The sequence below is a fragment of the Sceloporus undulatus genome, chromosome 5 (assembly GCF_019175285.1).
Source record: "Sceloporus undulatus isolate JIND9_A2432 ecotype Alabama chromosome 5, SceUnd_v1.1, whole genome shotgun sequence".
In the NCBI taxonomy this organism is placed as follows: domain Eukaryota; kingdom Metazoa; phylum Chordata; class Lepidosauria; order Squamata; family Phrynosomatidae; genus Sceloporus; species Sceloporus undulatus.
This window is the reverse complement of record NC_056526.1, coordinates 109,930,007-109,957,825: the sequence shown is the minus strand read 5'-3', so window position 1 is coordinate 109,957,825 and position 27,819 is coordinate 109,930,007. Positions and strand designations below refer to the sequence as shown.

The 27,819-nt window shown below is 39.6% G+C and overlaps 1 protein-coding gene across 1 annotated transcript in view; it reads left to right on the top strand.

The window, feature by feature from the left end:
• Positions 1-108: 108 nt before the first annotated feature.
• Positions 109-27,819, top strand: part of ELAPOR2 (endosome-lysosome associated apoptosis and autophagy regulator family member 2) — a 102,197-nt gene continuing 74,486 nt past the window's right edge. Inside the window, exon 1 of the mRNA XM_042469516.1 lies at positions 109-436. Within this exon, the coding sequence (XP_042325450.1) occupies positions 281-436 (156 nt within the window). The 5' untranslated portion in view covers positions 109-280. The remainder of the gene's footprint in view (positions 437-27,819) is intronic.

Below are 27,819 nucleotides of genomic sequence, written 5' to 3'. Positions count from 1 at the left end.
GGAGGAAAAGAAGGAAAGGAGGAGGAGGAGGAGAAGGAGGGAGGAAGAGGGGAGAAGAAAAGGAGGAAAAGAAGCGGAAGAGAAGGAAGGAGGTAGAGGAGAGGAAGGAGAGGAAAGGAAAGGAAGAGGAAGAGAGGAAAAAGAGGAGGAGGGGAGGAAGAAGAAGAAGAGAAGAGAGGAAGAAAAAGAGAGGAAGAGGAGAAGAGAAAAAAAAAGAGAGGAGGAAGAGGGTTCCCTTATCCAGGGAGAAGACTCCGGGGAAGCCCTGGTCCTGCTCCGGATGGCGCCTTGGGGTCGGGGGCGACGTGGCCTTGCCAGCTGGGCACTGCTGTGGTGCTGCTGGTGCCCCTGGGCCCCGAGGAGTGTGGGCGCCCTGGCCTCCTCGTCTTCTTCTCCTTCCTCTTCGCCCAGGCTGCCGCTGCCTCAGTGCCAGGAGGTGAGAGGGTGCTTGGCCATGTGTGTGTGTGTGTCTGTTGAAATGGAGGATGTCAGCCACCTGGCACTCTCCTCCTCCCTGTCGTGGGCTCACCTGGGCCCTGTGCCACAGCATCCACACTGCAGAGATAACCCGCTTTGGCCCCGCTTTAACCCTTTGTCTGAGGGTTCTTCCGAGCTTCACTAGACATGCTTGTATGCAATGCAGAATTTAACACCTGGCATTGAATGGGACTCAGCCCCATTCTGAAATATTGTGCAGTCATGGTTGCCTGCGTACTTTGTGGTTGAATTGAAACTTTACCTTCAGATCCTCCCAGGAACTGATGATCATCAGCCTCTTACTGCATTTTATTCCATCCTCTATCCTTTATTATGGGTTAGGCTGAGATTTTCCTGCCTTAGACTTCGACTGCCATGCTATGATTGACAGAATCTGAAACCAGATCTCCTGGCCCCAGTCCACTACTCCATCGATTGCTACACCACATTGGCTGTAAAAGAACCCATAAACCTATGTACCGATAACTTAAACGCATGACATACTATCTGCTCAGTCTCCTTCATAGACCTGAGGATGTAAACTGTTCCATTCAAAAAGTGTGCACTGTGTTAAGTCACTTTACCTATATGAGGCTACGACTCTTTTTATCCTTTGGCCCGTTTCAGTACAGATGGAGCAACAGACAGAAGAACTCAATGGCTTTCTTTTAAGAACAGCACAAACCCACATCTCAGTAGTAGAATACTTTTGCATGAAGAAGATTCCAGGCTCAGTGTGTGGATCCTTTCCTTCCTGGTTAGCTGTTTTTAGTTGTCTGAGATAAGGCTATGCCTTTTAACGTGGCCTGATATAAGACAATGTGTTAAATTTTCATCTTCACTGAAAATATCTGGAAGGTTTTGCTGCATGATCCACCTGAAAAGGCTAGAAAGCTGGGCCAAAGCTAACAAAATGAAATTCAACACAGAGAAATGTAAGGGCGGAAAAACAAAATGCACAGATATAGGATGAATGAAACTACGTGTGAAAGGGATCTGGGAGTCCAAGTAGACCACAAGTTGAACATGAGTCCACAGTGTGATGCAGCAGCTAAAAAGGCCAATGCGATTTTAGTCTGCATCAATAAAAGTATAGTGTCTAGATCAAGAGAAGTAATAGTGCCACTCTATTCTGCTCTGGTCAGGCCCCACCTGGAATACTATGTCTAGTTCTGGGCACCACAATTCAAGAGAAATTGGAGCATGTCCAAATGGTGAAGGGTCTGGAAACCATGTCCTATGAGGAATGACTTAGGGAACTGGGAATGTTTAGCCTGGAGAAGAGAAGGTTAAGAGGTGATATGATAGCCCTGTTTAAACATTTGAAGGGATGTCATATTGAGGGAACAAGCTTGTTTTCTGTTGCTCCAGAGAATAGGACCCAGAACAATGGATGCAAGCTCCAGGAAAAGAGATTCCACCTCAACATTCGGAAGACCTTCCCGACAGTAAGGGCTGTTTGACAGTGGAACAAACTCCCTCAGAGTGTAGTGGAGTCTCCTTCCTTAGAGGTCTTTAAACAGAGGCTGGATGGCCATCTGTCGGGGATGCTTTGACTGGGAGTTCCTGCATGGCAGGGGTTGGATTGGATGGCCCTTGCGGTCTCTTCCAACTCAACGATTCTATGATTCTATGATGTTCAGATGCTGTCTTTTTGTGGTAATGCTGTTTTTAGAATATCATCCCTAAGGAAATCTACTTATTTTTTTGCCCTTTATATTCTGGAGAAAACTACAGCATTCTTATTTTACCTTGGTTACTTCTATTCTTAAACGAATGGAATGGAAGCTTTCGTTTTTGTTATTTATGTTGACATTTTACTTATTAGGACCGTGTTTTGCTTTTTTTTTGTTAAAGGGATCTTCTTGTTACTTTGATTTGGGGAAACCCTAAAGATGTTTTGAGATGTTTGGCTTCTATATTTTGATCTCTTTATATGGAAATAAGCTACTGAGTCCTTCCAAACGCTTTGGCGTGACCGAGGGTGCATCTCCACTGTAGAAATAATGCAGTTTGACACCACTGGGATTTGTAGTTTGACAAGGTCTTTAGCCTTCTCTCCCTGACAAAACTCTAAATCCTAGGTTCCTGTAGGATTGATCCATGGCAGTTGCACCCTGAGAAGCAAAAAGCAAGATGAAACTATGAGTTCTTTCATACTAAATAGTTATAGATCTTCGATTTCACTAACTGCCATGGCTGCATCCTATGAAATCCTGGGGTTTGTAGTTTAGCACTGCCACTCTCTGGCTGAGAATTCTAAGTGCTTCTCCCTAAACTGCAAATCCCAGGATTCCCTATGATATTGCCAAGACAGTTAAACTTGACTTGTATTGCTCTAACTGCATAGTGTGAAATAGTGTGAAAATGCTTCTAGATTCAACTCCTGCTCAACCATAAGGTTCACTGAGATAGAACTCAAAGATATAGCTGTGTTAGTCTGTAAAATCAGTAATGCAAGAGATCTTTTAGCACCATTGAGGCTAACTGAATGAAAGATCTTGATAGCACTAGCTTTCGCAGCCAATTTCCACATGCATCTGAGGTAGTACAGTAGGCTATAAAAGCTCATGCGACCAACTTCTTTCTCTTTGTTATTCGCAAAGGTGCTACAAGATCTCTTTCCATATTCACTGAGATAGTTTTCAAAGAAGTAGCCGTGTTAGTTTCCCACAGCATGAAATGGAGAAAAGAAGACGGAGGAAAAAAGAAATGTTGCAACACTTTTAAAACTAATTGTTTTTAAAAATGTTTATTTATTTATTTATTTTTACATGTGCATTTATGAATAAAAACCCATTTCTTTGGATGCAGTATACTTGGTACTGCATCCCAAAAGTGGGTTTATAGCCACAAAAGCTCACACAAAAATAAAATCCAGTTAGTCTTAAAGTTGCTGCGACATTTCTTTTTCATTTTCTCATCTTTTCTTTCCTCCTTTTAAAGTTCATGGAATGTTTTGGGTGGGTTCAGATACTGTTCACTCTCAGCCCTGTGCTGGGAAAGGAGTAGGGATATTGAAGGCTGTGGAATAGGTAGGCTTCCAAACTTCCATCATCCCTCAACACTGGCTATGTTGGCTAGGCCTGATGTATGCTGTCTGATAAGCCACACAGTCCCTTCCTCTAAGCTAGATTTTCTGTTGTTTCTATTCACGTCAGTTTTAGAAAGTGAAGAGGCTTTCAGACATAACATATTACCAGAGTCTTGCAAAGACCACTCTCCATTGATCCTGCCTCACACATCCTTTCTATCCATAGATATTTTGCAGGCAAGCAAACAAACAATTTAGCAAGCCAACCACGTCACCTATTGAGTTTTCTCCTTTTAAGAATTCTTCAGACAGTCCTGAGGTTCTGAGGTTGATCCCCTTGCCCTTTTCCAAGCAGTTCGTTGTGTTTCTTAATAACTGGTTATCCACACAGCCATAACAAGCAATTTGTTTTTTTTGTCTGGCATTCAGTGAAGCTCAAGGTTTTGAGGTCTGGCTGACATGGCTGCTGAACTTAGCATCTTTCTGAAATGAAACAGTTGGGCAGAAATGTTGGAACCTTTCTACACCCATCTGCGGCTTTCAAGGCTAGTGCTTTGAAGGCCAGTACTACCCTGAAGTACTTTGAAAAGGATGTAAAGTTTCAGCAATTAATAGCAAAAGATGCTAGAAAACTGGGGTTGAGATTTATGCGTCAACACCCCTCTTCTGGAGGTTTTATCATTTTTATTTGCTGTTAAATAAATTTGTCTTCAGATGGTAAGAGACCTGTTTCTCCAAGCTGTTGGCAAGTGGAACAGAGCTTGAATAGCCAGATCTCATGGTCTATGGTTACTGCTGCTAAGACTTGTGAAAATTAATGATAGGAGTAGAAAAACATTGAAAGGGGAAAGAACCAATGGTTTTAATTGATGCTAATTTTCCGGTGACTGTTATGGTTGCTGAAGACTTAAATGTATATTTTAATTTGATGTATATTTGGTTAATCCATATGTTGGCTGCACCTGCTTAACAGCAGACATTGATAAATTCAGTTCACATAATATCCACTGGATTCCAGGCATAGTTGTGCTGTCACTGATTTCAAGTTCAATTTCAAAAGTGAGTGGGCATAGCTTAGGAGCAGGACAGATTTTGCATTTTGAAAACCCTCACTTCACTCTATGGCATTGCGAGTTAAAATGGAGAAGGTCCAGGAAATCTCTCTCCTTATAGAAACACTACCAGTCAGGATGAAGAATACTGATTTTGTATAATGTAGCTTTGCATGTTCAAGGATTCTTCAGTTGTATGGGTTTCCATAGTTGGTGGTTTGCAATGTTCACTTATCTTCCAGGCAACAGTAAACTTCAATCTTTTAGGCAGAAGCAAAAGAAGAGGCAGGTGACCACACACAAAAGAAGATTGGGCTCCTTTAATAATTGTGTGTAGGAAGTTCCTGCTGAAATTCCCCTGTCAATACGACTATTAAAGTTAGAAGAGCCCTGTTCTCTTTCCCCTGTGGTCACCAGAGTCTTGATCCATCCATGCTTCATGGTTCTGCTTTATCCTGTGGCTATCTGAGCATCTGAGCTGCCTTGCCTGTGAAGTAGAAGTCTTTCATGGCCAACATCCATAGTTTTTTGTGGATTTTTTGGGCTATGTGGCCATGTTCTATAATGGTTTATTCCTGACGTTTCCCCAGCCACCTGGATGCCAGCCACAGATGCCAGCGAAATGTCAGGAATAAACTCTTACAGAAATGGCTACATAGCCCAAAAAACCCACAAAAAACTATGCCCTGCCTGTGTTGAGGCGAATCAGTCTCCTGCCTTTCTCTCTCCGATCTTCAGTTGTTGTTTTGTAAAATCTCACAGCATGTTTAAAATCCTGCCTTTTGGTTCACCTTCTTAACAGGACACATTTATGTAACATTCCTGCGTATGTATGTGCAGGTGATGAAGCTATTCTTTTCCTGGCCTATTTTTCCAGTCTCTCTCTCTCTAAAAAAAAAAGGAGCACTGAAGAGCATATGAAAAATGGCTATTGTGAGAGATGATCAAATGAGGGTTAAAATACTTTAAAATAATAATTATATATAAAACCATATATTTGAGGGTCTGACTTTCAATTTAGTATTTATGTATTTAAAATACTTACATATCATCTCTCAGCCCATCAAGAACTCCAAAATAATGTACAACAGATACAAATAAATTAAAAGCAAATTATAATAATGTACTAAGGCCCCATACAGACAGGCTAAAATAAAGCTGCTTCGAGTCGGAGTCAGGTTGTGGTGTCCATACAATGCATGCCCTGACTCCACCCCCATGGTGGCGGGACACTCCACACGGCACATGGAATCATAGCACTCCTCTGGCACTGCATCCACATGACTTTACCTATATGTGCAGCATGCTTCCTGGCCCTGAGTTTATCTAAGGAGTTGGAGGAGGATCCTGCTTTTTCAACACATCCCATTTTCATAACTCATTCAGAATTCACTAATCAGTTAATTTAGAATTCTCTTGCTATCAAATGATACTCATGGCATCTTCTAGTAGCTTATCATAAAAACCTATACACTCAACCCTACTGGTTGGGAAATTCTCTGGGTTGTAGTCCAAAAACTGAAGGTCTCCAATCTCTGGCTTTTAGTCTTCTTATTAATTGATATGGCCCAAGTGTGTTTGTCTTCTGCTGTGCAGAAGACAACTAGTCACTGGAGTTGAAGATTACTTTTGGAGTGGGGCAGAGGATCTCTAACCAAAGGAGGCTAAGTTGGTCTTATATTTCCTTGGGGGGGGGATGGTTCAAAAACAACCTAAACTAGGATGGTTGTTGATATATAGTGCTCCCTTCATTTTCATGGTCTTCAGACCCGCATCCCTCGCATATGTGCGAGGGACAAATGGAGGGAGAATGAATAGGGCACACCAATGGGGCTTGAATCTAGGTGAAACTCCATTTTTGCGAGGGGGTTTGAAACGGATCCCTGTAAAAAAGGAGGGGGCAAATGTATAGTGAATGATCATGCAGTGAGCTGCATTTCTGAATGAGAACCTGTGCTGCCTTGGACAAATGTAACCAATCTCCTATTTGCATAAAGCTGGCTGTCAAATGCACCAGTTGTCATCTGGTTGCAAGCTCAAGTCACTTTTGCTTACTCTTCCAGTAAATATACGATATTTAAAGCTCTTTAAAATGAAAAATAAGGGGAAATAACATCAAAATCAGCCACGGTAAAGTATTCCATGCAATAGAAGTATAATATAAGAGCAACATATAGTGAATTATCTCAGAGTAAATGTAGGGAAAATTTAATTAACAAATATACTTTCAACTGGGGGGATAACACTATCCTTATTTTATCCTTATGTAACACATGTCTTTGCTTTATACAAGTACTCTCTGTCATTCCCCCCTTTTTTGTATGGAAGAGTGGGTGGACTGAATCTGTTTTGACAGCAGAACTCCTACTCATCACTAAGGGTACACATATATAAGGCAACATAATGTGCCATAGACAGCTAGGGTTGTCAATATGCTCAAAGCAATCTATTATTTAAAAATCAGGCTTATGAGAAAATAGATGGAAGATATCATAAGATTCATAATTCATTTTAACAGCTAATGTGCATTTGAACAGAGCAGCTTCCAGCTCTTGTGTTTTGCCTTGATGCTGAGCAATTGGGAATAAGATGATTTGTTGGGCAATGCATTTTCCCCTAGCACAATAACCAGGAAAGACAATTGTTACAAATGATGATATTTGTAATTACTTCCCTCTAGTAATGGCTAAGGCATAACTGAGTGGTATTACAATTATAAAGTCATAAAGAATAACTTCACACCTCTGTGCTTTAATTGTAACTGTTTTCACTACTTGCATAATTATTGTGTGTGTGTGTGTGTGCGCGCGCACACGCACCATCACTACTTAAATGTGTATTGCATTGCATTTCTTTAACTAAATGGTAATTACTGTATTTTTGTTACTTTTAATAATGGGGAAGTAACAACATTTTTAATAAAACTTTAACAGTCAATAATTCTTATTTGGCAACTCTAGTGAGTTACTTTTAAAAGTAATTGCCCAAGCCCTGGAATTGCCAATAATAATAATAATAATAATAATAATAATAATAATAATAATATAAGAAGTGCTGCCTCCTCTTTGCCTTTACTTGAGGAAAGAAACATTTAGAATCTGAAAGATAAAGGGTGGTGCCTGATGGCTTTAGGAGTAAGTAGTTCATTAGCAACAGATTTTGACATGACTGAAAAAGGACTGAGAGGAAAAATGCACTACAATGTATATGTGACACTTGAATAGTTTCTGGCAAGGCAGATAGAGTGCAAGATATTCCAAGTACTGTACTACATGATCATTTTTACTAGGTAAGAAAGAAGCAAGAAAATGGAAAGAAACGAGATCCTGCAGAATACATAACTTTAGCAACAGACATGGGGCGGGGGGGGGGGGATTTCCCAATGCCCTGAATAATACAAATGGGAATAAGTCTTCCAAGAATGGTCACAGGAGCACATAAGCTCATTAGTTTTTAAAACTGTGTGGCATGAATGTATTAGGGGCATGGAGCTGGGAAACGTTCTTTCTTTGGCAAGTGGCATTAATGTGCGCCTTTAAACAAATAAAAATAAATGACAAGGAGAAAGCTGACTGAGCAAGTGCTAATGGGGTTCCATCCTATGATTTAGTTGAGATGAGAGTCTGGAAATAGTAGAGGGAAGGATGGCAAAACAGATTTCAGGAGTACCAATGAAATCAAAACACAAACTGAGAAAAGTAAATTCAGAAAGGATTCTCATTTATAGCATGCATATGTGCCTTCAAGTCACCTGTTGGCTTATGGAAACCCCATGAGTTTCACAGGGTTTCTTTTAGGCAAGGCATATTCAGAGGTAGTTTCAATTGCCTTTGTCTGAAAGATAGCCTACAGTACCTGGTATGCCTTAGCAGTCTCTGATCCAAGTACTCACCAGGGCTGACCCTGCTTAGCTTCAAAGATAAGAAAAAAACTGGTTTCTTCAGGATATTAAGGCCCACTTAATCTTGCCACAGCTCCATTGCTACTGACAGAAAAATATTGAGTACTGTAAGCCTTGAATTAGTATGATGTGGTGGTTTGAGTGTTGGACTATAGCTGGAGACCAGGATTTGAATCCCCCACTCAGCCATGGAAACCCAGTGAATGATCTTGGGCAAGTCACAATCTCTCAACCTCTGTGAATGCATTTGATCCCCACAATCAGCTAGATTTCAAAAATAAACATGAAATACGGTAGTTGACTGATTAGAAAGATTTGGCCTGATATGTGTGTTATCCAAAAAAACATGAAATAAGATCATGTTTTCTATTAGATTACGGCTTTAGGTAAACTGGGCAGTTCTTCATGCCTTACTGTAACTTTATGGCCCTCTTCCTGATACAGAATTTACTAATAAGTAAAACTACTGGAGTCTCATCCCATATTCCACTTGGCAGCCCTAGAAACTGCTGAGCTCCCTCTTTCAGATCCACTTCCAAAACTCTAAGCCATCTCTGTCTCCAGGTCTCCTTCAATTGTCAGAATTAAAGACCAAAATCTAATTGTTTGTTCTAGCTAAAACAGAAATAGGAAATTAGATATAGGAACTTCTATAAGTCTTGATTTACCAAGTTCCCATTGGTGAAATGGATCAACTCTAGCTGGAACTAACAGTTGGATTTAGGGCTAGGAATTCAAGCTGGCAACTTTAATTTATGAAAATTTTAGAATGTCACTGAAGGCTAACAATGTTAAGACTTAGATTGCTCAAGAGCTTTTTTAAATCTCATGGCATCTGCTTTCTCTGTATGAAGTCTTTAGTGCTTTTTTGTTCATCTGCTCAGTTGTTATTAGAAGTCTTTCCCCTGACCTCTTTGGCCAAAGGGAAAATGATAAGTCAGAAAAATCTTGAAACAGCAAAGTGTGTTAATCTTTGTAATTATAAGCAAGAGGACAATCTTGCACACCTCATGGAAATGACTTTTGTTTATTCCTTGAAGTTCAGTAATTACTTGAATTATTTTGCCCAACTGGTTTTTACATCATTTAGATCACATTCTAGTTTTTATAAGCAGTAATCTGGATTTTTTCCTCTCTCTTCCTTGCCCCAAAGCTTGAGGTGATTAACAATGCTTTGAAACACTGGAGCAGGTGGATTTTTCCTCTCTTTAATCTTTGCTTCCCCCTAGAAATCTCTTGTAATCTATCTGGTAAAAATAATCAGAGGTGTGACGGGGTTACCATCTGTCTCTTTTGTTTTGTGGGCCTGCTTGTTAAGGCAGCAATTTTATTTGGTCGACTTGTGGGAAAAACAGTATTTGGTGCCTAGGAAGTGATTAATGTTGGATTTGCATAAATGTAAATAAGCATGTAAATCCTCAGTTGCTACTATACTGGGAGCAATGGAGCCTCAAGTCTTGCTGAACAGCTGCTTTGTAATTTGTGGGAAGTCTTGTTAGTTTGCCATGTTTGCTTGGTGATTTCTGTAATGATCCAGGGCCAACAAACATCATTTTTTATTGTTGTTGAATCTGCCACTACTTTGAACTTGATGTGTAGAAAAACTTTGTGGACAGGTCAGGCTTTAAGGTGGGGGTGAACTTGAGCAAGTCACAGTCTCTCAGCCTCAAAGGATGGCAATGGCAACCCCCCTTTGAAAAAACTTGCCAAAAAAAAAAACAACAAACCTGTGATAGGTTCACCTTAGGGTCTCCATTAGCTGGAAATGACTTGAAGACACACAACACACACACACACACACACAAAACTCTCTTCCTGATCCAGCATATGAAGGATCATCCCTTTTCCCCAGCTTAATTTGAGCTGGGGTTATGTAGTTGCCATTAACCTTGTGTCTGTCCTGAATCTTCTGGAATATCTAGAAAATTTGGGAGTGGGGTTCCCAGATCTCATGTTGTGGCCCCTTTTCTCTGGTTGTCGAGGGGAATCAGAGTGAGCCAGAGGAATCTTAAGGTGACAGTAGTGGTGGACTCACCTTCTTTGGAGGTCTGTAAACAGAGGTTGGATGACCATGATTCAGAAGTACTTTAGTTCCTGCATTCACGGGGTTGGAGTTGTTGGCCTATAAGGTCCCCTCCAACTCTAAGATTCTATGATTCTATAATTCTAATTAAAACAATTATTCAAATCATAAGGCAACTCAACAAAACCTATCCTGTTTACAACACACATCCAACAACATTTTGAATAGCTCTAAGCTGCAGATCCAAGAAATCTCTGAAAATATCCTCCCAAAAGGATGGAACAAGTGACCTGTTGGAGGCAACACACTTGGCAAAACTTGACAAAACCCAAGGAGCTATATCTTGAGAACTCATGATTTTTTAGTCCAAAGGGGAGCCCTATGTCTTCATCCAAAAAGCCCCTAAAATGTGTAGTGTTTGCTAAAGTGAGGTTATGCAAGCAGGCTGGTGTTCCCATGGTGTCATGTTCCATTTGTCCTGTACTGATCTGTAGAATGGCGATCTGACTATGAGTGTGTACTCAGGGAATTTAAAATGATCACTGACAGGCTTCCTAATGTTGGTCTTTATTCTATCTATAGCTATTCAAGCCTCTGTCTTAAAGTCAAAACACATGTCTTATAGACAATTTGAGAGAACACTTAATACACAGTATTGGGTATTAAAGCCATTATTTGAAATACTACTCTAATTAGCTGGAAATGTGATGATTACTCCATTGTGATAAGAATCACATCACAATGAAGGGGCACAGTTGACATTTGGGTACGTCAAGGTCCAGTCTCTAACTTTGAATCTACTGAGGGCTTTTTGTCCTAGTGAACATTGTTTAAGGTGGAGGGGTTGGCCACCAGAAATACTTATTTCTATTCAGTTTATTTCTGAATGGAGGTTCATTTATGAGAATCAGGATAGCCCATTATGATTGGTGGAAAGCCTCAAGTGGGAACTGCAAATGATTATAGCAAGGTAGTCAGACTTGTTCTTTGTGCTGATTGCTTTGCAATAGTAATCAAACCGAAGGTTCAATGCTCTGAAATCTGCTTAATCAACTATTAAAATTAGAATTGGATTTAAGATCAAGAAAGCTCATTTTGGTCATCATAATTAAGCAGATTCTTGCATATATGGAGCTAGCAATTGTTAGTCAGTAAATGTGGTAAGTCCTTTCTATGAAATTTCATGATTCAGTGGATCTATCCAGTTGGACCCAAGAATTAGATTTGGACCATAGATGGGAATCATGTGGCCTTATAGAGGTTGTGGGATTGCATTTCTCAGAATCCATCACCTTTAATTGATTTTATAGTATATTGGATGTTTTTAAATTTTTGTTGCATTTACATTCGTTTTAATTAGTTATTTTAAGATGTGGTTTTCTTATTGTTTTTATTGTCTGTTTTTATGATTTCTGTACACCGCTTGATCGTAGAAAAGCGGTAATAAAATGAACAATTTATTATTATTATTATATATTATTATTATTATTATTAAATGCTGATAAGGATTATAGGACTGTAGTCAGTACATCAGAGGGCTGCATGACTCTTGTCCAGATTCAGGCATTGTTGTAAAACAGGCTTGGCTGTATTCAGTGGATTACTTAGGTGGGCAGGATGTATTTACTGGCAATCTACAATTTGGCTAACAGTGTAACATAATAAATAAATATTGTTTTATTTATACCGCATTCCACGACCATAGCGGTGAACAGCAAGTGCTCATTGCAAGTAAGCAATTGCCCCACATCCTGGGTCGCCTTGACGCGACCTCGGAAGGATGCAAGCCTGAGTCGAGCTTGGGCCCTTTTGCTGGTCTTGAACTCACAACCTTGTGGTTTTGAGTGAATGGCTGCAGTACAGGCATTTAACCACTGCGCCACCAGGGCTCCTAAAAGCAGTCATATTTCAAGTTTAAAAGGCCGTGAAGAAAAAATACAGAGTCACAAAGTAGGTAATAGTCAGGTTTATAGTAGGATGTACATATATGATTTCAATTCTGATAGACTCTTTTTAGTGACTCTTTTCATATGTGCATATTTAGAAAATCACCTGTACATTGCCTCCAGGGCTTTGTAGATCACCTCATGGAACCTGGTGGGTCAAGAGATTTAAAGAAATACCTTAAATATAACGACAGGAAAATATTTTAAAAAATTGATTATTGGTTTTAAAATGTTTTTGTATGTCGAGAAACCCTGATGAGAATAATTTTGGACTAACTAGAATCAGGCCTTATTTTGTCCAAAATTCACATATGGTTGTTTTGCCCCAAAATCTCCATATTTGGCATAGGAAACAGTATTTTCTGCATGGAAAATAATATTTACATACAGAAATACTAATTGTTGCACATTAAATGCTGTAATTGGGGGATTATAATTGGAACATGGTCGATTGGCTTAGAAAATGTCATTTTCTGCACAGAAATAAATACAGCTATCCCTCAGTATCCACGGACTTGTCATTTGCGGTTTCAATCATTCGCAGATGGCAAGCCCGTACTGTCCCCAATGGCAACACGTGCATGAGCTGTGCCTTCATTGAGGACAATGGGACAAGTCCTTCCTTTCTCCTCCTTTACCTCCTTCTTCCCCTGTCCGAGGCCTCTGTCCTCAGCCCCATTGGCCGGAGGGAGCCACCAGCGAAGAGGGTTGGGGGCAGAAGCTCCAAGCCCCAAGACCCTGTACTGGCTCCCTGCAGCCAATGGGGTTCCAACCTCTGCCCCCAAACTAAGCCCAGGACAGACGCCTCGCACAGGGAGGAAGGAGGTAAGGAAGGAAGGATGAAAGGAGGAAGGGAGGACTTGTCCCATTGTCCCTCCCTCCCTCCCTCCCTCTCCTCCCTCCCTCCCTCTCCTCCCAATCTGGCTTTGGAAAGGGCAGCTTCTTTCATTCCTTAGATGGCAGTGTTACCTTTGTATATTTGCAAATCACTGGCAATGTATGTTCATGGCATTATATTTCTTACCCACATTGACAATACATGGTCTTTCAGACCAAATGACTACTTGGGTAATATACAGAAAGAAAGGCTCTGCTTAATCTAGTAGGGAACCCACTAGGTGATAGAAGTGAATTAAGGTGTATGGTCTTGCTACAGGAATGAAAACTGTTGTGGCTGATGGGTCATCCTGAACAAGCAAGACTTACAATGTTATGTTCTGCACCTGTTGTAAAATCCAGGCACTGATCCACATTCTCAACCTTCTTCCATTCTGCCTGACCTTCCACACAGCGCTGGGAAAGAAAAGCAAAAGATTCCTGTAAATGCTCATCCATGTTCCATCAATGGCCTGTTACAGACAGCCAAAATAAAGCTGCTTCGAGTCACAGTGGAGGTATGGTGTTTGAATGATGCATGCGTCCTAAGAGTCCAGAAGCCACACCAAAGCTGCACTCCAGTCCTTAGGGTAGACATTTTCCATTCCTGAAATATACATATTTTGGAATGCTATTTATTACAAATTAATATTTGACTACTTGACTATTATTGAAGGTGACCCATTAATATTACATATTGGTGGGTGAATATCTTACTTTTTGCTGTTCCTCCCTTTTTACCTCTTGTTTCCAAGTTAGTTAGCAGTGAAACTTCTGCACAATTTGTCCTTCTCTCTCTCTCTCTCTGCAAAGTATTGCCAGTTGGGTCCACAGGGAAAAGCTTGTAACAAAACAATGCCAACAGCAGCAAAGAAGAGTTGAGCCCACTGACAGCATCATATGAAAACCTGTATTTGGCATACCCCAAATTACACTCCATTTTCAGATGGGGAAAACCAGTTCCACAGTCACTAGGAGACCTCTTCAGGGTTTGTGAGTTGCCCATCCCAATGAATAAGGTGATGTGTCTCTACTGATTGCACATTGATCTATTCTGTATGAGGTGGTTTTCATTAAGAGCAAAGCCTGGCTTATAGTATATATACCCCTATTATCAGTGTTGCAACAGGAATTAATTAAGGCTGATGATTTTCAGATAACATTTTAGAAACTTCACAAAGCTTCTCGGAGGTTCCCTCTATGAGGATTTTTAGTGAAAGATAAGCTTCTTTGGAGGATAGACAGCTTGCCTACCGACACAAATCTTCTCATTCTCTGTACAACAGCAAGGCTGGAGTATTCAGGGCAGTGTTGAAACTTGCTGGGCTTGTATGTCCATTCTTGGTTATGGTCCAGTATTTTCTCCATCCCATAGGGGTTGCTTGTGGAAAATGTCACAGTTGAAAGCATTCTCTGAAGATGGACCACTGAAACAACTGCTGTTGGTCATTTGACTAGGGTTGCCATAGCGCTGGACCTCCAAACCGGGAAAATGTAGGACAAAATTTTCAAATGTAGGACACACAAAATGTGTCCTACATTTGAAAATTATGTCCTACATTTTACCTCATGATCGCGGCGGGGAGCAGAGGCCAAGCGGTGAGGGAAAGCCTCCACTTAAGGAGGCTTTCCTTCCCCGCCTGGGCCCCGCCGTGATTGGAGGCCAGGATCGGGGCCTCACCTTGTTCCTGGCCCCCGCAGGGACCAGAAAGGAGGCGAGGAGCCCCCCGGCGAGCGTCGCGGCCTCGCCTCGTTCCTGGCCCCCGCGGAGGCCAGGAAGGAGGTGAGGAGCCCGCCGGCGAGCGCCACGGCCTCGCCTCGTTCCTGGCCCCCGCGGAGGCCAGGAAGGAGGGAGGAGGCTGCAGGGAGGCGGGGAGGTTGGCGTGGCTGCGCCCAAGAGGCGCCGCCTCCCTGAAGCCTCCTCCGCCTCAGGCCTAGCTGCCCTCCTTTTCCTCAGCACGACCATGCGCGGGGGAGAAGGAGGAGGGCAGCGAGGCCCCAGGGTTGCCCAGGTTTTCCCGGTTTTTGGCTGCACCCATGCCATGACCGGGCAGGTGCCGCCAAAACCGGGAAAAACCCGGTTGCAACCGGGTTATGGCAACCCTACATTTGACCTGTGTGTCCTTTACTTTGATTGGTTCATGCAATGTCACATTTCTGCTGATGCTTAGCCATGCTTGTGTTAGAAATAAAAAAAGAAAAAATTATAGACAAAGCATTGATTTAAAAAGTAACTTTTGGAACTGCAGAATCTCTTAGCTAGCTTACCTGCTAGCTATGCCAGCTGGAGCATTCTGTCAGCTGTATTCCAACAAAGTGATTTTTCACCTCCATAGCTCTGGAAAGATATTTTCCAACAATTTAGTACTTACAGTGACCTCAGTATGGATAGCAGGTAATGCACAGTCTCTTACTAAGGAAGACTAGAGCTCAATGTAAGCTATTCTAGCAGTTTACAAAATATATCCATTAGGTTTATGAACTGACGGCTGACCCAGTGGTGGGGCTCGAAGGGCAGCTCTCTGCCTTTGCCTAACAGAGGGACATAAATTTCACTTAGTCCAAGATAAATGCCTGACTATAGAACCAACAGAGGTCACAAGTGTTTAGATTCATGACCTCAGTCCCACAGCAGGCACTGGCCAGAGAGAAGACTTTCAAATTCACAGTGATAAATGCATGAAGAAACATTTAGCGATCTTTTTTTCCCCCAGATCTGAGATTTGCTTACATCTTTAATCATCTTTCCTTTCTGTTAACATAAAAAATGGCAAAAAGCCAAATACTTCTTTTTTGGAAGAATGCTTTTAAACAGAAAGCTGTTTTCAAGAAAAGCTTTTTCATCTCCTGAGAATTTGTTTTGTGCAGTATTTTATACAATTGGAACTCATAGTGGAATCACCAGCACTTGAAATATATTATCATAAATGGCTGAATTTTGTGTTTAAAAAACCCTTTTCTATGTAAGAATTTTGTTGAACTTGTAAAAAATATGTTAAGCTTTTGTGGTGAAGGAATAAGAGCACTTTTGCGAAAGACAGGAATTGTTAACAACACTTAGTACATAAATTAATGAATAACAGAGGACTACCAGAATAGTCAGTGGGGCATGGTTAGTGTTATTAGAGGGACTGGATACCAGTAAATTATGTGTATTCTACACTTAGAAAAACCAGGGCTATTTCTATGGAGTTCTGTGGGTCCCCTATCCAAGAACTGATCAAGCTCCTCCTGCGTAGGAATAGAAAGGATATTTGCAGTTATTCATTTCCAGTTTGAAAAATTGGTCTTCTGACAGCTTAGAAAGCTGTCAGGAAGAGGAATAGACCATTGTGAATTTCATGCAATTTTCTCCTTGTGTTTCAAGGTTCCAAAATGTTGCTGAGGAACGATTCTGCAAAGAAAAAAATGTGGGTTTCACGTGTGCAAAACTGGTTGTGTGTGTATATGTGTGCACCCCCCACCATATATATTTTTCTCTCTCCATAGAATAAGTCCTGTGCTTCTGGGGTGTTTGAATATGGGATGAACACTGTGAAGAAATATTTGTTTATTCTTGCATCTGGGAGAAAACTACTATAATTATTTATCCTTGCATTTGACGATTAAATACCAGAAAATATTCCTGAGAAATTTTGCTTCTCTTACTGATATTTATTTATTTTTGCTTTTTAGAGTTTGCAAGCAGAAAAGAGGCCATTTTGATACAATTATGTAGATGACTGCAGGCTTTTGAAAGATAAATAGCCAAAGTTTGAGTTGACTAACCATTGGGGCCAAATGAAATTGGCGGGATAAATGGTTTCAACCATACTTGTTTGTGATGCTGTCTTTAACTGGTACTAGGGTGATACCCTAAATAAGGGGTGAAAGAAAATCTTAAAATTATATTTTCAGTCTAACATTGTGCTAATTTATTTACTGTAAATAACCCATGTCTCGTCACTGTGTTTCACTCCTAGGAAACCCTGCTATGAGTGTATTATACACCTCTATTATTTTGTACAGCACAAGTTGTGATACAGTAAAGGTCTGGTTAACACATGCCTACATGATATATGACCATAGCAGATGTTTTGGCAGAGACTTTCTATTATTATACTGTATACTCCCACTTATAGCCTTGTTTGCTCTGTCATTGAGGTGTGTGAATGTGAGTCATAACTCAATGGTAGTATGCATGCTTTGCATACAAAGGTCCAAGGTTCAATCCTTGGTGTCTCCTAGTGGAGCTAGGAAAAATTCTTACCTGCGGCTTGAAGAGCCTCTACCTGTCAATGTGTAGACAATACTGAATTAACCAATGTTTCTGAATGTATATGTGCGTGTCTGAAAGGGATTTTGATTGTGTCTTAGCATATGCAGGAATGAGTTGATAAGTAAGTGTCAAAATTACCGGCCCTTCAAACCCTTGTCCAGTTTGCAAAAGGTAAAAAAATAAATTGCTAACAATGGTATTACATCCTGGAGGGAAGCTGCTAATGTAGCTAATAACTAATAAATCAGCAAGCATGGGCTTGAGAGTAGGAACTGGGACATAATACAAGCAGAAGTTGGCATTGTAATGATCCGAGCTGAATTTTTTTGTTTGTTACCCAGATTGGCTGCAGGAGATTCCTCACTCCATGTTGCACTGTTGATCTGGCAAATAATTAGAGTATAGGACAACACAACAAGGAAAAGGAAGAATGCAGTAATTGGCATGTATCTGGGAGTAATAAGAAGGCAAAAGGAGATTCACTAGATTTGCAGCTCTAGCTTACTGAATTCACCGGTAGACACAATAACCTCTCCACATTCAGCTAGCTCATATATTCAGTCTTGGAGCTTTGGGGAGGGAGTCCATTTTCATTGAAAAATGTGTGGCCAGGGGGGCAGAGGCAAGTAGTGAACTCTCTGGGCTCAGGGTTGGGTCAAGTTCCCCTTATATTTTCAGCATGGGAAGGAAACAGTGGCTCTCCAGCTTTAGCAAAATGTGCAATGCACTGCAAATTGCCTTTGATTGGAAAGTTTAATCAGTGGGGTCATAGTCAAACCATGATCAAGTGTGCAATCAACTCTTTATTCACCTGGACATGTGAAAAAAAAGAGAGTGTGTATGTACATGTGTTTCTGCATGCACATGCAGTTTAGAGCAAATATAAAAAACAATAGATGAGGAATTATTCATTGAACAAAGTTTTGAATCTGTATTCTGTTGTTCATGCGAGCTGTTGTACTAAAAGACAATGTCACAGGAAGATAATTTTTCTGCAGAATATTTCATAAGGGCAAACAGAATGATGGACAAGCTAAAAAAGTGAAATACTTCCAGAACAATAAAGCCGTAGCACTTGGTTAGGGATACTGCAGAAAAGACAGACAGTTTTCATGCTCCCTATGTGCAGGAAAAAATGTCTTTCATTTTCACTCCTGCCATACAAAAATAACAGCATCTGTGCCTTATTTGTTATTAATGAGAAATAGATTTTACTTAATTACCAATGTCAAGAGGAAATGATCCTTTCTGCTAATGGCCATTTCCATTCCAATTATCTCTAAAGGGTAATGAGAGCTCACTTTTTCTTAATGTGTCTCATTAGTGATGGATCATATTACATCCAGCTAACCCACTGTCCCTTATAGAAAGAGACATTTTTTCCTCAGGGAAGTGTGAAAAACATTCCCCATCTTGTCCCATACAAATGGTGCGCTGATTGTGGAAGAAATATATAAAAACCAAACCGGGCAGCTGATAATTAATGGGGAGCGGACAAGGGAATTCAGTATAAAAAGAGTTACTAGGCAGGGGTGTCCTTTATCCCCATTATTGTTTATATTAATTTTAGAATACTTACTAAATAATATAAGACGGAACTCAAAAATTAAAGGAATAAGAATAAAAGGGGAAGAGCTTAAAGTCCAAGCTTATGCAGATGATTTAGTTCTAATTTTGGAAAATCCATTGGAAAGTATTGAAACTTTGATGGCAGAACTAAATTTATTTGGAAAGCTGTCCGGTTTTAAAATAAATAAAGGGAAATCGATAATAATAACCAAGAATATGAATGGGGGTGAAAAAGAAATTTTGAAGGGGAAAACAGGATGTGAGATACAGTGTAAAATAAAATATCTGGGAATAAACATTTCAAATAATAACATGAACTTATATGACAACAATTATAAGATCACTTGGAATAATATAAAAAAGGATTTGGGAAGATGGTCAAAATTAAATTTATCCATATTGGGTAGGATAAATGTTATAAAGATGTCCGTTTTGCCTAAACTTTTATTTTTATTTGCAAATTTGCCAATTATAATTAATAATGATATATTAGAACAATGGAATAAAGAATTTAAAAAATTTATTTGGAAAGGGGGGAAAGCAAGAATTAAATGGACATAATTAAAGGAGAAAAAGGAAAATGGAGGCTGTGCAATGCCGGACATTAAGCTATATAGACTAGCATGTAACATGACATGGTTGGAGGATTGGGTTAGATTAAGTGATAAGAAAACTTTAAATTTGGAAGGTGCCAACTTGCGGTTCGGTTGGCACGGTTACATGTGGTATAAAAAAGACAAAATACATCAGGATTTTTATAATAATCCGATACGGAGGGCATTAATTGAAACGTGGAGTAAAATTAAACAAAAATTTTATTTTAAAATACCGGGATGGGTGTCAACTCAGGAGGCGTTTGCATATAGTTGGGATAGACAGAAAAGTTGGTTAAGATATTCAGATTTAATAAAGAAATAAAAAAGACAGGAGATTTGTATCAAATCGAGAGAAGAATTATTGAAAGAAGGTAAAGATTTAAATTGGTACAGTTATTTACAGATATCTAGAAGATTTAAAGAAGATGTAAGGACTGTTGGAATTGAAACAAATATAATGGAATTAGATAAATTACTGCTGGAAAATGAGGATAAGAAAATTACGAAGTATTATAATCTATTAAGGGAGAGAGAATTAGAGAGGGAACCAGTGAAGCAATTTATGATCGACTGGGCAAAAGATCTGGGAAGGGAAATCCCATTGGAAGCGTGGGTAAATTCATGGAAGAAAACAAATGCCTTCACCAGATGCTTAGATTTGAAGGAAAATTTGATAAAGATCAGTACCAGATGGTACTATACACCGGCTAGGCTGAAAAAGATGTTAAAACTCAAAAATGATGTATGTTGGAATTGCAAAAATCAAAAGGGAACACTGATCCACATGTGGTGGAAATGTGAAAAGGTGAGATTATTTTGGAATGGCGTGCATGAGATTATACAACAGGTTTTTGGAGTAAAATACAAAAAAAGACCGGAGATTTATTTATTGAACATGACCTCTTTTTTGAACCAGGAAGAAGAAAAAAGAATATGGAAAATTATGTTGTACTGTATATGATTACCATGGCTAGACTGATTATTGCTAAGCATTGGAAAGAGAGTCATAAATTACAAATAGAAGAATGGCTACGCAAACTGTATGAGATTAGGCAACTGGATTTATTATCATGTAAGCTAGAGGATAAGAGGAAAGAAAACTTGGAAAAAGAATGGGGACAGTTAATGTTGTTTCTGAAAAACAGATGGGGTCTTGAAGATAACCTGGTGGAAAAAGTTAGTTAACTACACAAAGAAATCTTAAGTATACATATATATTTATATATTGCTATATAAAGGAAGCAAGGAAATAGGAAACCAGGAAAAGTAAATAATTTAAATTAACACAAGGTTTTTTTGGATTTGTAGAACATATGGAGAATACGATATTTTTATGCAATCCAGGGAGAAAGCAATTTAGATCCACTCTGTTTTTTTTCATTTATTTTATATAAGGTATTGGTAAACTTCAGAGGGATTTGTTTCAGAGGCAAGGGTTTTAGAGGTTGCATATACTTATTAACAAGATTGCAGTTTTATTTGTAGAAACAGTAGCATTAAAAGTCAGGAAGACAGGATGTAATAAAGACAAGAACATCAGACTGGCTACATAAATGGTTTATTGTATAGAAATGTATAGAAATGTAGCAAATTTGGTACATTTGTTTCTTCTGTACAAGTATTAATGGATCAAAATGAATAAAGATATAAAATTCAATACAAATGGTGCGCTGATTGTAAATAGAAAAAAACACACACACACACCAAGGGGTAGCCATATTAGCCAGATAGCAAATCCAGTCAAAAATCCACCAGACAGTGATATCTTTATTGGGAAACCAAAATGCACAATATATATGTTGCAAGTTTTCAAAGCTTCATTGGCTTCTTCGTCAAGCAAGGTGTTACAAACCAAACAGGAGGGAAAAAAATTGAAGATGTAAGCCTTATGCTTGCATTTTGCTGTCTCTTTTTTTTAGTTAAGATGGTATGGAGGGGCATATCTTTCAGGCTGACACCTCCTCCTTCTGGCAACTGGGAGATTCTCAAGAGTCCAGGAAATTTAACATCCATTTGCATCACAACGAAGGACTGAAGATGCCAGCCACAGATGCTAGCGAAACGTCAAGAAGAAACTCTGCTAGAACATGGTCACATAGCCCGAAAAACCCACCAAAAAACTACCAGTTAGATTTGTTGGAATAAATTTGGGCATAGATCCAAGTACTGCAATTTATGTTGCTGAGGTTTAAATCAATGGAGAGAAAGTGGTAAAAAGTGATGCAGGTCATTCTGTGCTGATATATAGAGAGACTAAGAATGACTGACTGGAGTTGGAATTATTTTGTCTGCTTATCAAAATGCTGTGGGCACTTGGACTTTGAGGTCTCAGTACAATATAGAATACATTACTTCCTCCACACCTATATATTCAGTGAACCAGGAGAACAAGCATTTTCAGATCTCAGTGTAAGATTCTCAGGAATGCTGAAAGGCCTGATTGTGATTATAGTTCTTTCTAAGGTGGAATAGCTAAAAGTGGATCATTTAAAGATAATTTTGGAGTGTGAGGGGAAAAAAAGACCTGGTTTGGAGTGGACCTGTGAATAAACATATGTGGAAGTGACACAGATCAGAAACTGACTGCTTTGTCCATCTCTTCTCACTAGTGGATTACTAGTTTGTGCCACTGTATGAGGGAAGGGGAATCAATGTATTTACTCAGTGTTGGAAGGCAGTGACTGAAGCACCTGTGCTTTTCTTTTTTCACTGTGCAAACACAATGGGTCAACTTTAGTCAGGACTAGCAAAAGGAATCAGGCTGTTGTGTGCTTTGTATCCTACAGTGGTGCTGCTATCCTTTATCAGCAGTTATGGGCTACTTTTCTGAACTGCATATATATTGTACAAAGTTGCTGCTTCAGTTAAAATTAGAATGGCTTCCACGAAGAGGCTTGTATTAAACAAGAGATACTAAAACATTTTCAAAGTCCCTCCCTCCTTTTCAAATCTAGCCCTCTGTTTTATGAAGCAAGCATGGAATTAAATGTACATGAGAGACAGTTTGCAGAACATTGGGGCAAGTGGGAAAAGCCAAAATGCAGTTAGCCATCTGTTAGAAAATTAAGGAGAAAGACTGCTGCAATCTAATGAGAATCACTGTGTGCTGGATTCGGCTGGTGTACATCTCCACATTTCCTATTCCTGTAGTTATTCACAGCTTAGTCTGATGTAGCTAGTTTAGTTTGGCCCTTTAGCATATATTTGGAAACAGTACTCCTTTTTGAAAGGAAAATGAAAAGTGTGTGCAATGCTCATTTTACATTATTCAGTATATGGTTTTAGTGAATACTCTTACCTCATTTTTCTAAGACTTTTCTAGGATAAAGGGTAAAACCTGCTATTTCTGAAGAATGCACATTGTGCCAAAAGATCATAAGGATTTCTGGAATGATTATCTGGATGGGGATTATTTTGCTTGTCAGAGGCAGCATAATGGAAGGAAACTAGCAGCATCACATGAGTAGGGTTCACACACTTAAGGAGCTGGACTTAATATTTGGTGGTGCATATTTCTTTTCATTTATGGTGAATAAAACTGATTTTTTTTGTGGAGTTTTCGAGCTATGTGGCCATGTTCTAGAAGAGCTTTCTTCCTGACGTTTTGGCAGCATCTGTGGCTGGCATCTTCAGAGAATACATGGAAATCACTCCTCTTTTCCCAGGGTGACACAGTATATATATACCCAAGTCTTTTCCAGGCAAGAATTCTCTGAAGATGCCAGTCACAGATGCTGGCGGAACGTCAGGAAGAAAACTCTTCTAGAACATGACCACATAGCCCGAAAACCCCACAAAAAACTATGGATTCCGGCCATGAAAGCCTTCGACTCCTCATTCTAGATTAATTGGAAGGAAAACTAATTTAAAGGGTGGGATCCCCCCCCCCCCAATTTTGTTCTGACTGGCTGTATGCCATAGATGTCCAACATAATAAATTACAGTGGACCCTTGTTATACGCTGGGGTTTGGTTCCAAGATCTCCCGTGTATAACAAAATCTGTGTATGCTCAAGTCCCATTACATATAATGACATAGCACAATGGTGTCCCTTATAAAAATGGAAAATCAAAGTAAATTTATACTTTTTTGGAACATTTTCAAACCGTGTATGCTTAAATCCGTGTATAAAAAAATCCGTGTATAAGAAGGGCCGACTGTATTATGGTTTAGTTTACAGCTGGGGGATAATAGCTTGTTGCACTGCAGCTCCCATCATTCTTCACTTTTGAATATGCTGGCTAGGACCTCTTGAAATTGCAGCCCCAAAACATTTAGAAGGCCCTGAGTTACCTCCAACCCTTCTAGTTCTTAACATAGATAAATTTGCCTAGGTACATGTCCCATATTTTAATCTACAGTATTCATTTGAATAAGGGGGGGTTTGCCAGAGGGCGGTATACAAATAATAATAATAATAATAATAATAATAATAATAATAATAATAATAATTATTATTAAACTGTTGAATAAAGTAACTAGTTTTGAGTATTTTGTGACCAGAAAGCTAGAGAAATAAACTAATTGTTTTAAAAATGTTCATTCTTTCTAAACACAATTTGTAATAGTACTTCTATAGGTCCTTCCCTCTTCACTTTGTTATATGTTTAGCATACACTTTTATCCTTTTGTGAAATGGAATGCCTTTTTGCATGGGTTATTGTTATTGCCATCAAGTCAGCTTTGATAAGAACCCTATAAATGAGAGACTGTCAAGGTTGTTACTGAGTGCCTTCTAATCCGGGAATCTCATCTTGAAACCTATTGTTTCATTTTGGATTGTTTTATCCTAGGGTTTTCATGGTAAAAGGCTCCATTGCTTTCTTCTGCACAGTGCAAGGACCTTTAGAGTTAGCTGTGGTGTCACTGCCTTTACCTCTGAGAGATATTCTGCCAGTGTAACCCTGCCACTGTTGCTGCTGCCACCCAGCAGCTGTTTGGCACATGTTGCTTGGCTCCTCAGCAAAAGCCTGACTTGAAACACCCTACCAGCAGCAGTGCTACTGTCAACATAGCTTTTTATTTCACTGGAGCACACTGTTTCACCATTATAGAAAAGTAGTGCCAAGATGGATTTGCTGGACTACTGTTTAAGGAAAGCCATGATTTGAAATTAATAATAACTATTTTGTAGAAAGGGTGGTTCCTCTGGGCAGGGGAGAACTCTTGAGTTCTGTGGTGGCAAATGACAGAATGTTCTTTTATGCTTTCTTGTGAAAGTCATACTGTGCTGCCTGCTGTCATCTTAAGTTGTCACTGCTGGTAAGATTAAAGCAAAATAAATAGGAGATTCAAGAAAAGTGGAGGATGGATTTGTATAATATTTCTGTGTTTTAAAAAACACAACATGAATAAAGAAAAGGATGAAAGCTATCTCAGCAGCAAGGAACTGATAGCAAAAGAGAAGCTTTTGAGACTGATTTTCTGGCTTGTTAATTCCTTTATTTAGCCTAATATGACAGCTCTGAAAAGTACATTTCAACCTTAGACTGAACTGCTTCATGCTACCTGCTGTACAAATGTGTAGGAGGATGAGATGGATATACTGTAAACACATTTAACCACTTAGAAAATTTGTACAAAACCTTTATTCTTCTCATTGTGCTGCTGATGCAGGATCTGTAAGTTTTGTTGGCTGATGTGGCTCTATCCCACACTTTTGGGGTAATACAGAAAAATACTCTTTTCTCATATTTCTGCTGTCTGTCTTGGACACTGCCCAGCTTAACAACCTGTGGTTCTCGTATAGCAAGGTGGAAGAGTGGGGTGGGGAAGTGGGAAGGCTTTGGGCCACATGTGGTCCCCAAGTCCCTCAAAGACTCTGGAAATGTGCACCTTTTAAAAATAAAATGGGTGAAATAACATCTTAGATGTAAAGCCACACTTCCTGGAAGGTTTGTCCTTCTCCCTTTTCAGCTGGCTGAAAGCCAGATGAAAAACCAGGAAGTAGATAATCCAACTTTATTAATGGCAGTCCAGTTCTATATCTGTTTTCCAAAAACACCCTCAGACAGATTTGTTTTCACTCCCTAAGAAAATCAGAACTAACAAAGCAGTGGACTGTCCAAAGCTCCAGAAGAAGTGTCTGAGGAGTCTGAACCCATGGGACTGATTTGGCAAGGACCATCTTGACTGATATCTGCTGTCACACTTCTTCAGTTACTTTTAAAATGTTCCAGTTTTTCTCTCTTCCTCCCAACTTCCATCTGCTTACTTAAATTTCTGCAAAAAGTAGTCTGCACTCAACTAATTTATGGGTGGCGAGGGGAAAGGAGAAGAGAGGAAGGAATCTTGCATTTCTCAGCAGGTTGAGGCCAAAACATCCTCAGTCTGCTGGGAAATGCAGCCTCTTCTAGCTTGTGTGTTATTTCTCATAAATAACTTTTGCTATTTTGACCACACTCAGAGCTTGCTTGGCTACACATTTCCTAGTTTTCATCTGAGAAATGTTGGAGGGTATGCAATAAATCTTCTTCCTTGCAGAAGCAGTTTAATGGCAACAGCTGCTGGCATATACAGTAGAGCTTTCTTAGCGTATGCTTGAGCCTGGGTGTTTAGTTCAGGGGGCAAATGATGCTCCTAGATTTGGTTTGATATCCAGTTTCAGCTTCCCACTCTTTACTGGTACTTGAGCAATTCTGTGTGTCTGCATATCTGTCAGGCAAGAATTTGTTAACAGCTTAACAGGATAATAGAAACAGAATTGCTACTCACTCTTGTCTTGAGGTGAAGTGCTTCTTCAACCTTGAATTGTAATAATTGCAATCAGAACAAGTACCCAAAATGTTCATTATATATTTCCAGACACTGGAACTACAAAGAAAAGCTAAGATAAAATATCTTTGATTTCCATTTCTTGTAACAAAGGTCATAGATCTAAGCCAAGGGGTTTCTAAGCAGCTATTGCAGAGCAAGGAATCAATTTGTTTAGAAATATTGTGTAAGTATGTTGTTTAAAGATTGTATATAGCTGCATGTGAGAGAGATTAAGGGGGAGCAAATTGATTTTTTTTAAAATGTAGGAATGCTTCGCACATGCATGTTCAACACTTTAAGAAACATAATGGCCAACATGTAATTTCAAAATAAAAAATATGTTTACAGTTTCCTCTCCTCATGGTACCTCAAGGTTGTGCTTTCGGGCAGGTTCAATTAATGCATTAATTCCTGCCATGCACTGTGTATAGTCACCAGTCAGTCAGCTAAATATGTTCATGTGTGACTCAAATCTGTGAATTTTCTTTGGTGAAGCTACTGATGATAAAGTGTGAAACCTTCATTCCCTTCATGAACCCACAATTTCCAAAATTTCCAGTTGTCTTGACAATTGCCCATTTAAGTATCCAGACGCTGTTTTAAAAAGGAGGGTAGGAGACAAGGCAGCAGGGAAAGATTCTAGTGAGTAACTTGATACAACAAAATAAGAAAATGAACTGAAGCCTTTTATATGTCTGGGGCTAGGCTTGAGAGCAAATCAAGCTTTAAATGAGATTAGAAGCCAAAATGAGGCTATCCTACTTTGGATACATTATGAAATGATGTGACTCACTGGAAGCGATAGTAATGCTTGATTAAGCACAAGGTAGTAGGAAAAGAGAAAGAGTGCATTACAGGTGTAGTAAAGAAAACCATGACATGCAGTTTGCAAATTTAAGCAGGTCTAATAGTGTTTTAGATGTCTCTTATTTGCCACTAATTGAAGCCAAGTTAGTGTTAACAATTATGGGCTAGATCACACCTCTCAGGTTCTGCCTTGCTTTTAGGAATAGAAGGACTTCAAGGGACACCTCGGCCTTGGAGAACATCCTCTAATGCACTCTGTGGGTTGTGGAGGGCATTTCCACCACATTTGGCGCCCCCCCCCCCCGCTTCGCATATGTAAAAAACAATTTTTCTAAACTTAAAAAAATTGCCGCCAAATTCTCCAAAATGTCCACTAGGGATGTGGGGTGCATTTCATCACATTTTGCAGGTCCACAATTTTGGCCCAAGAGCGGCCTTTTTGAAACATCAAATATGGTGAAAATAATCCTATACCCCTTAGAGCAGTGATGGTGAACCTTTTAGGGAACTGATTTTCCAAACTA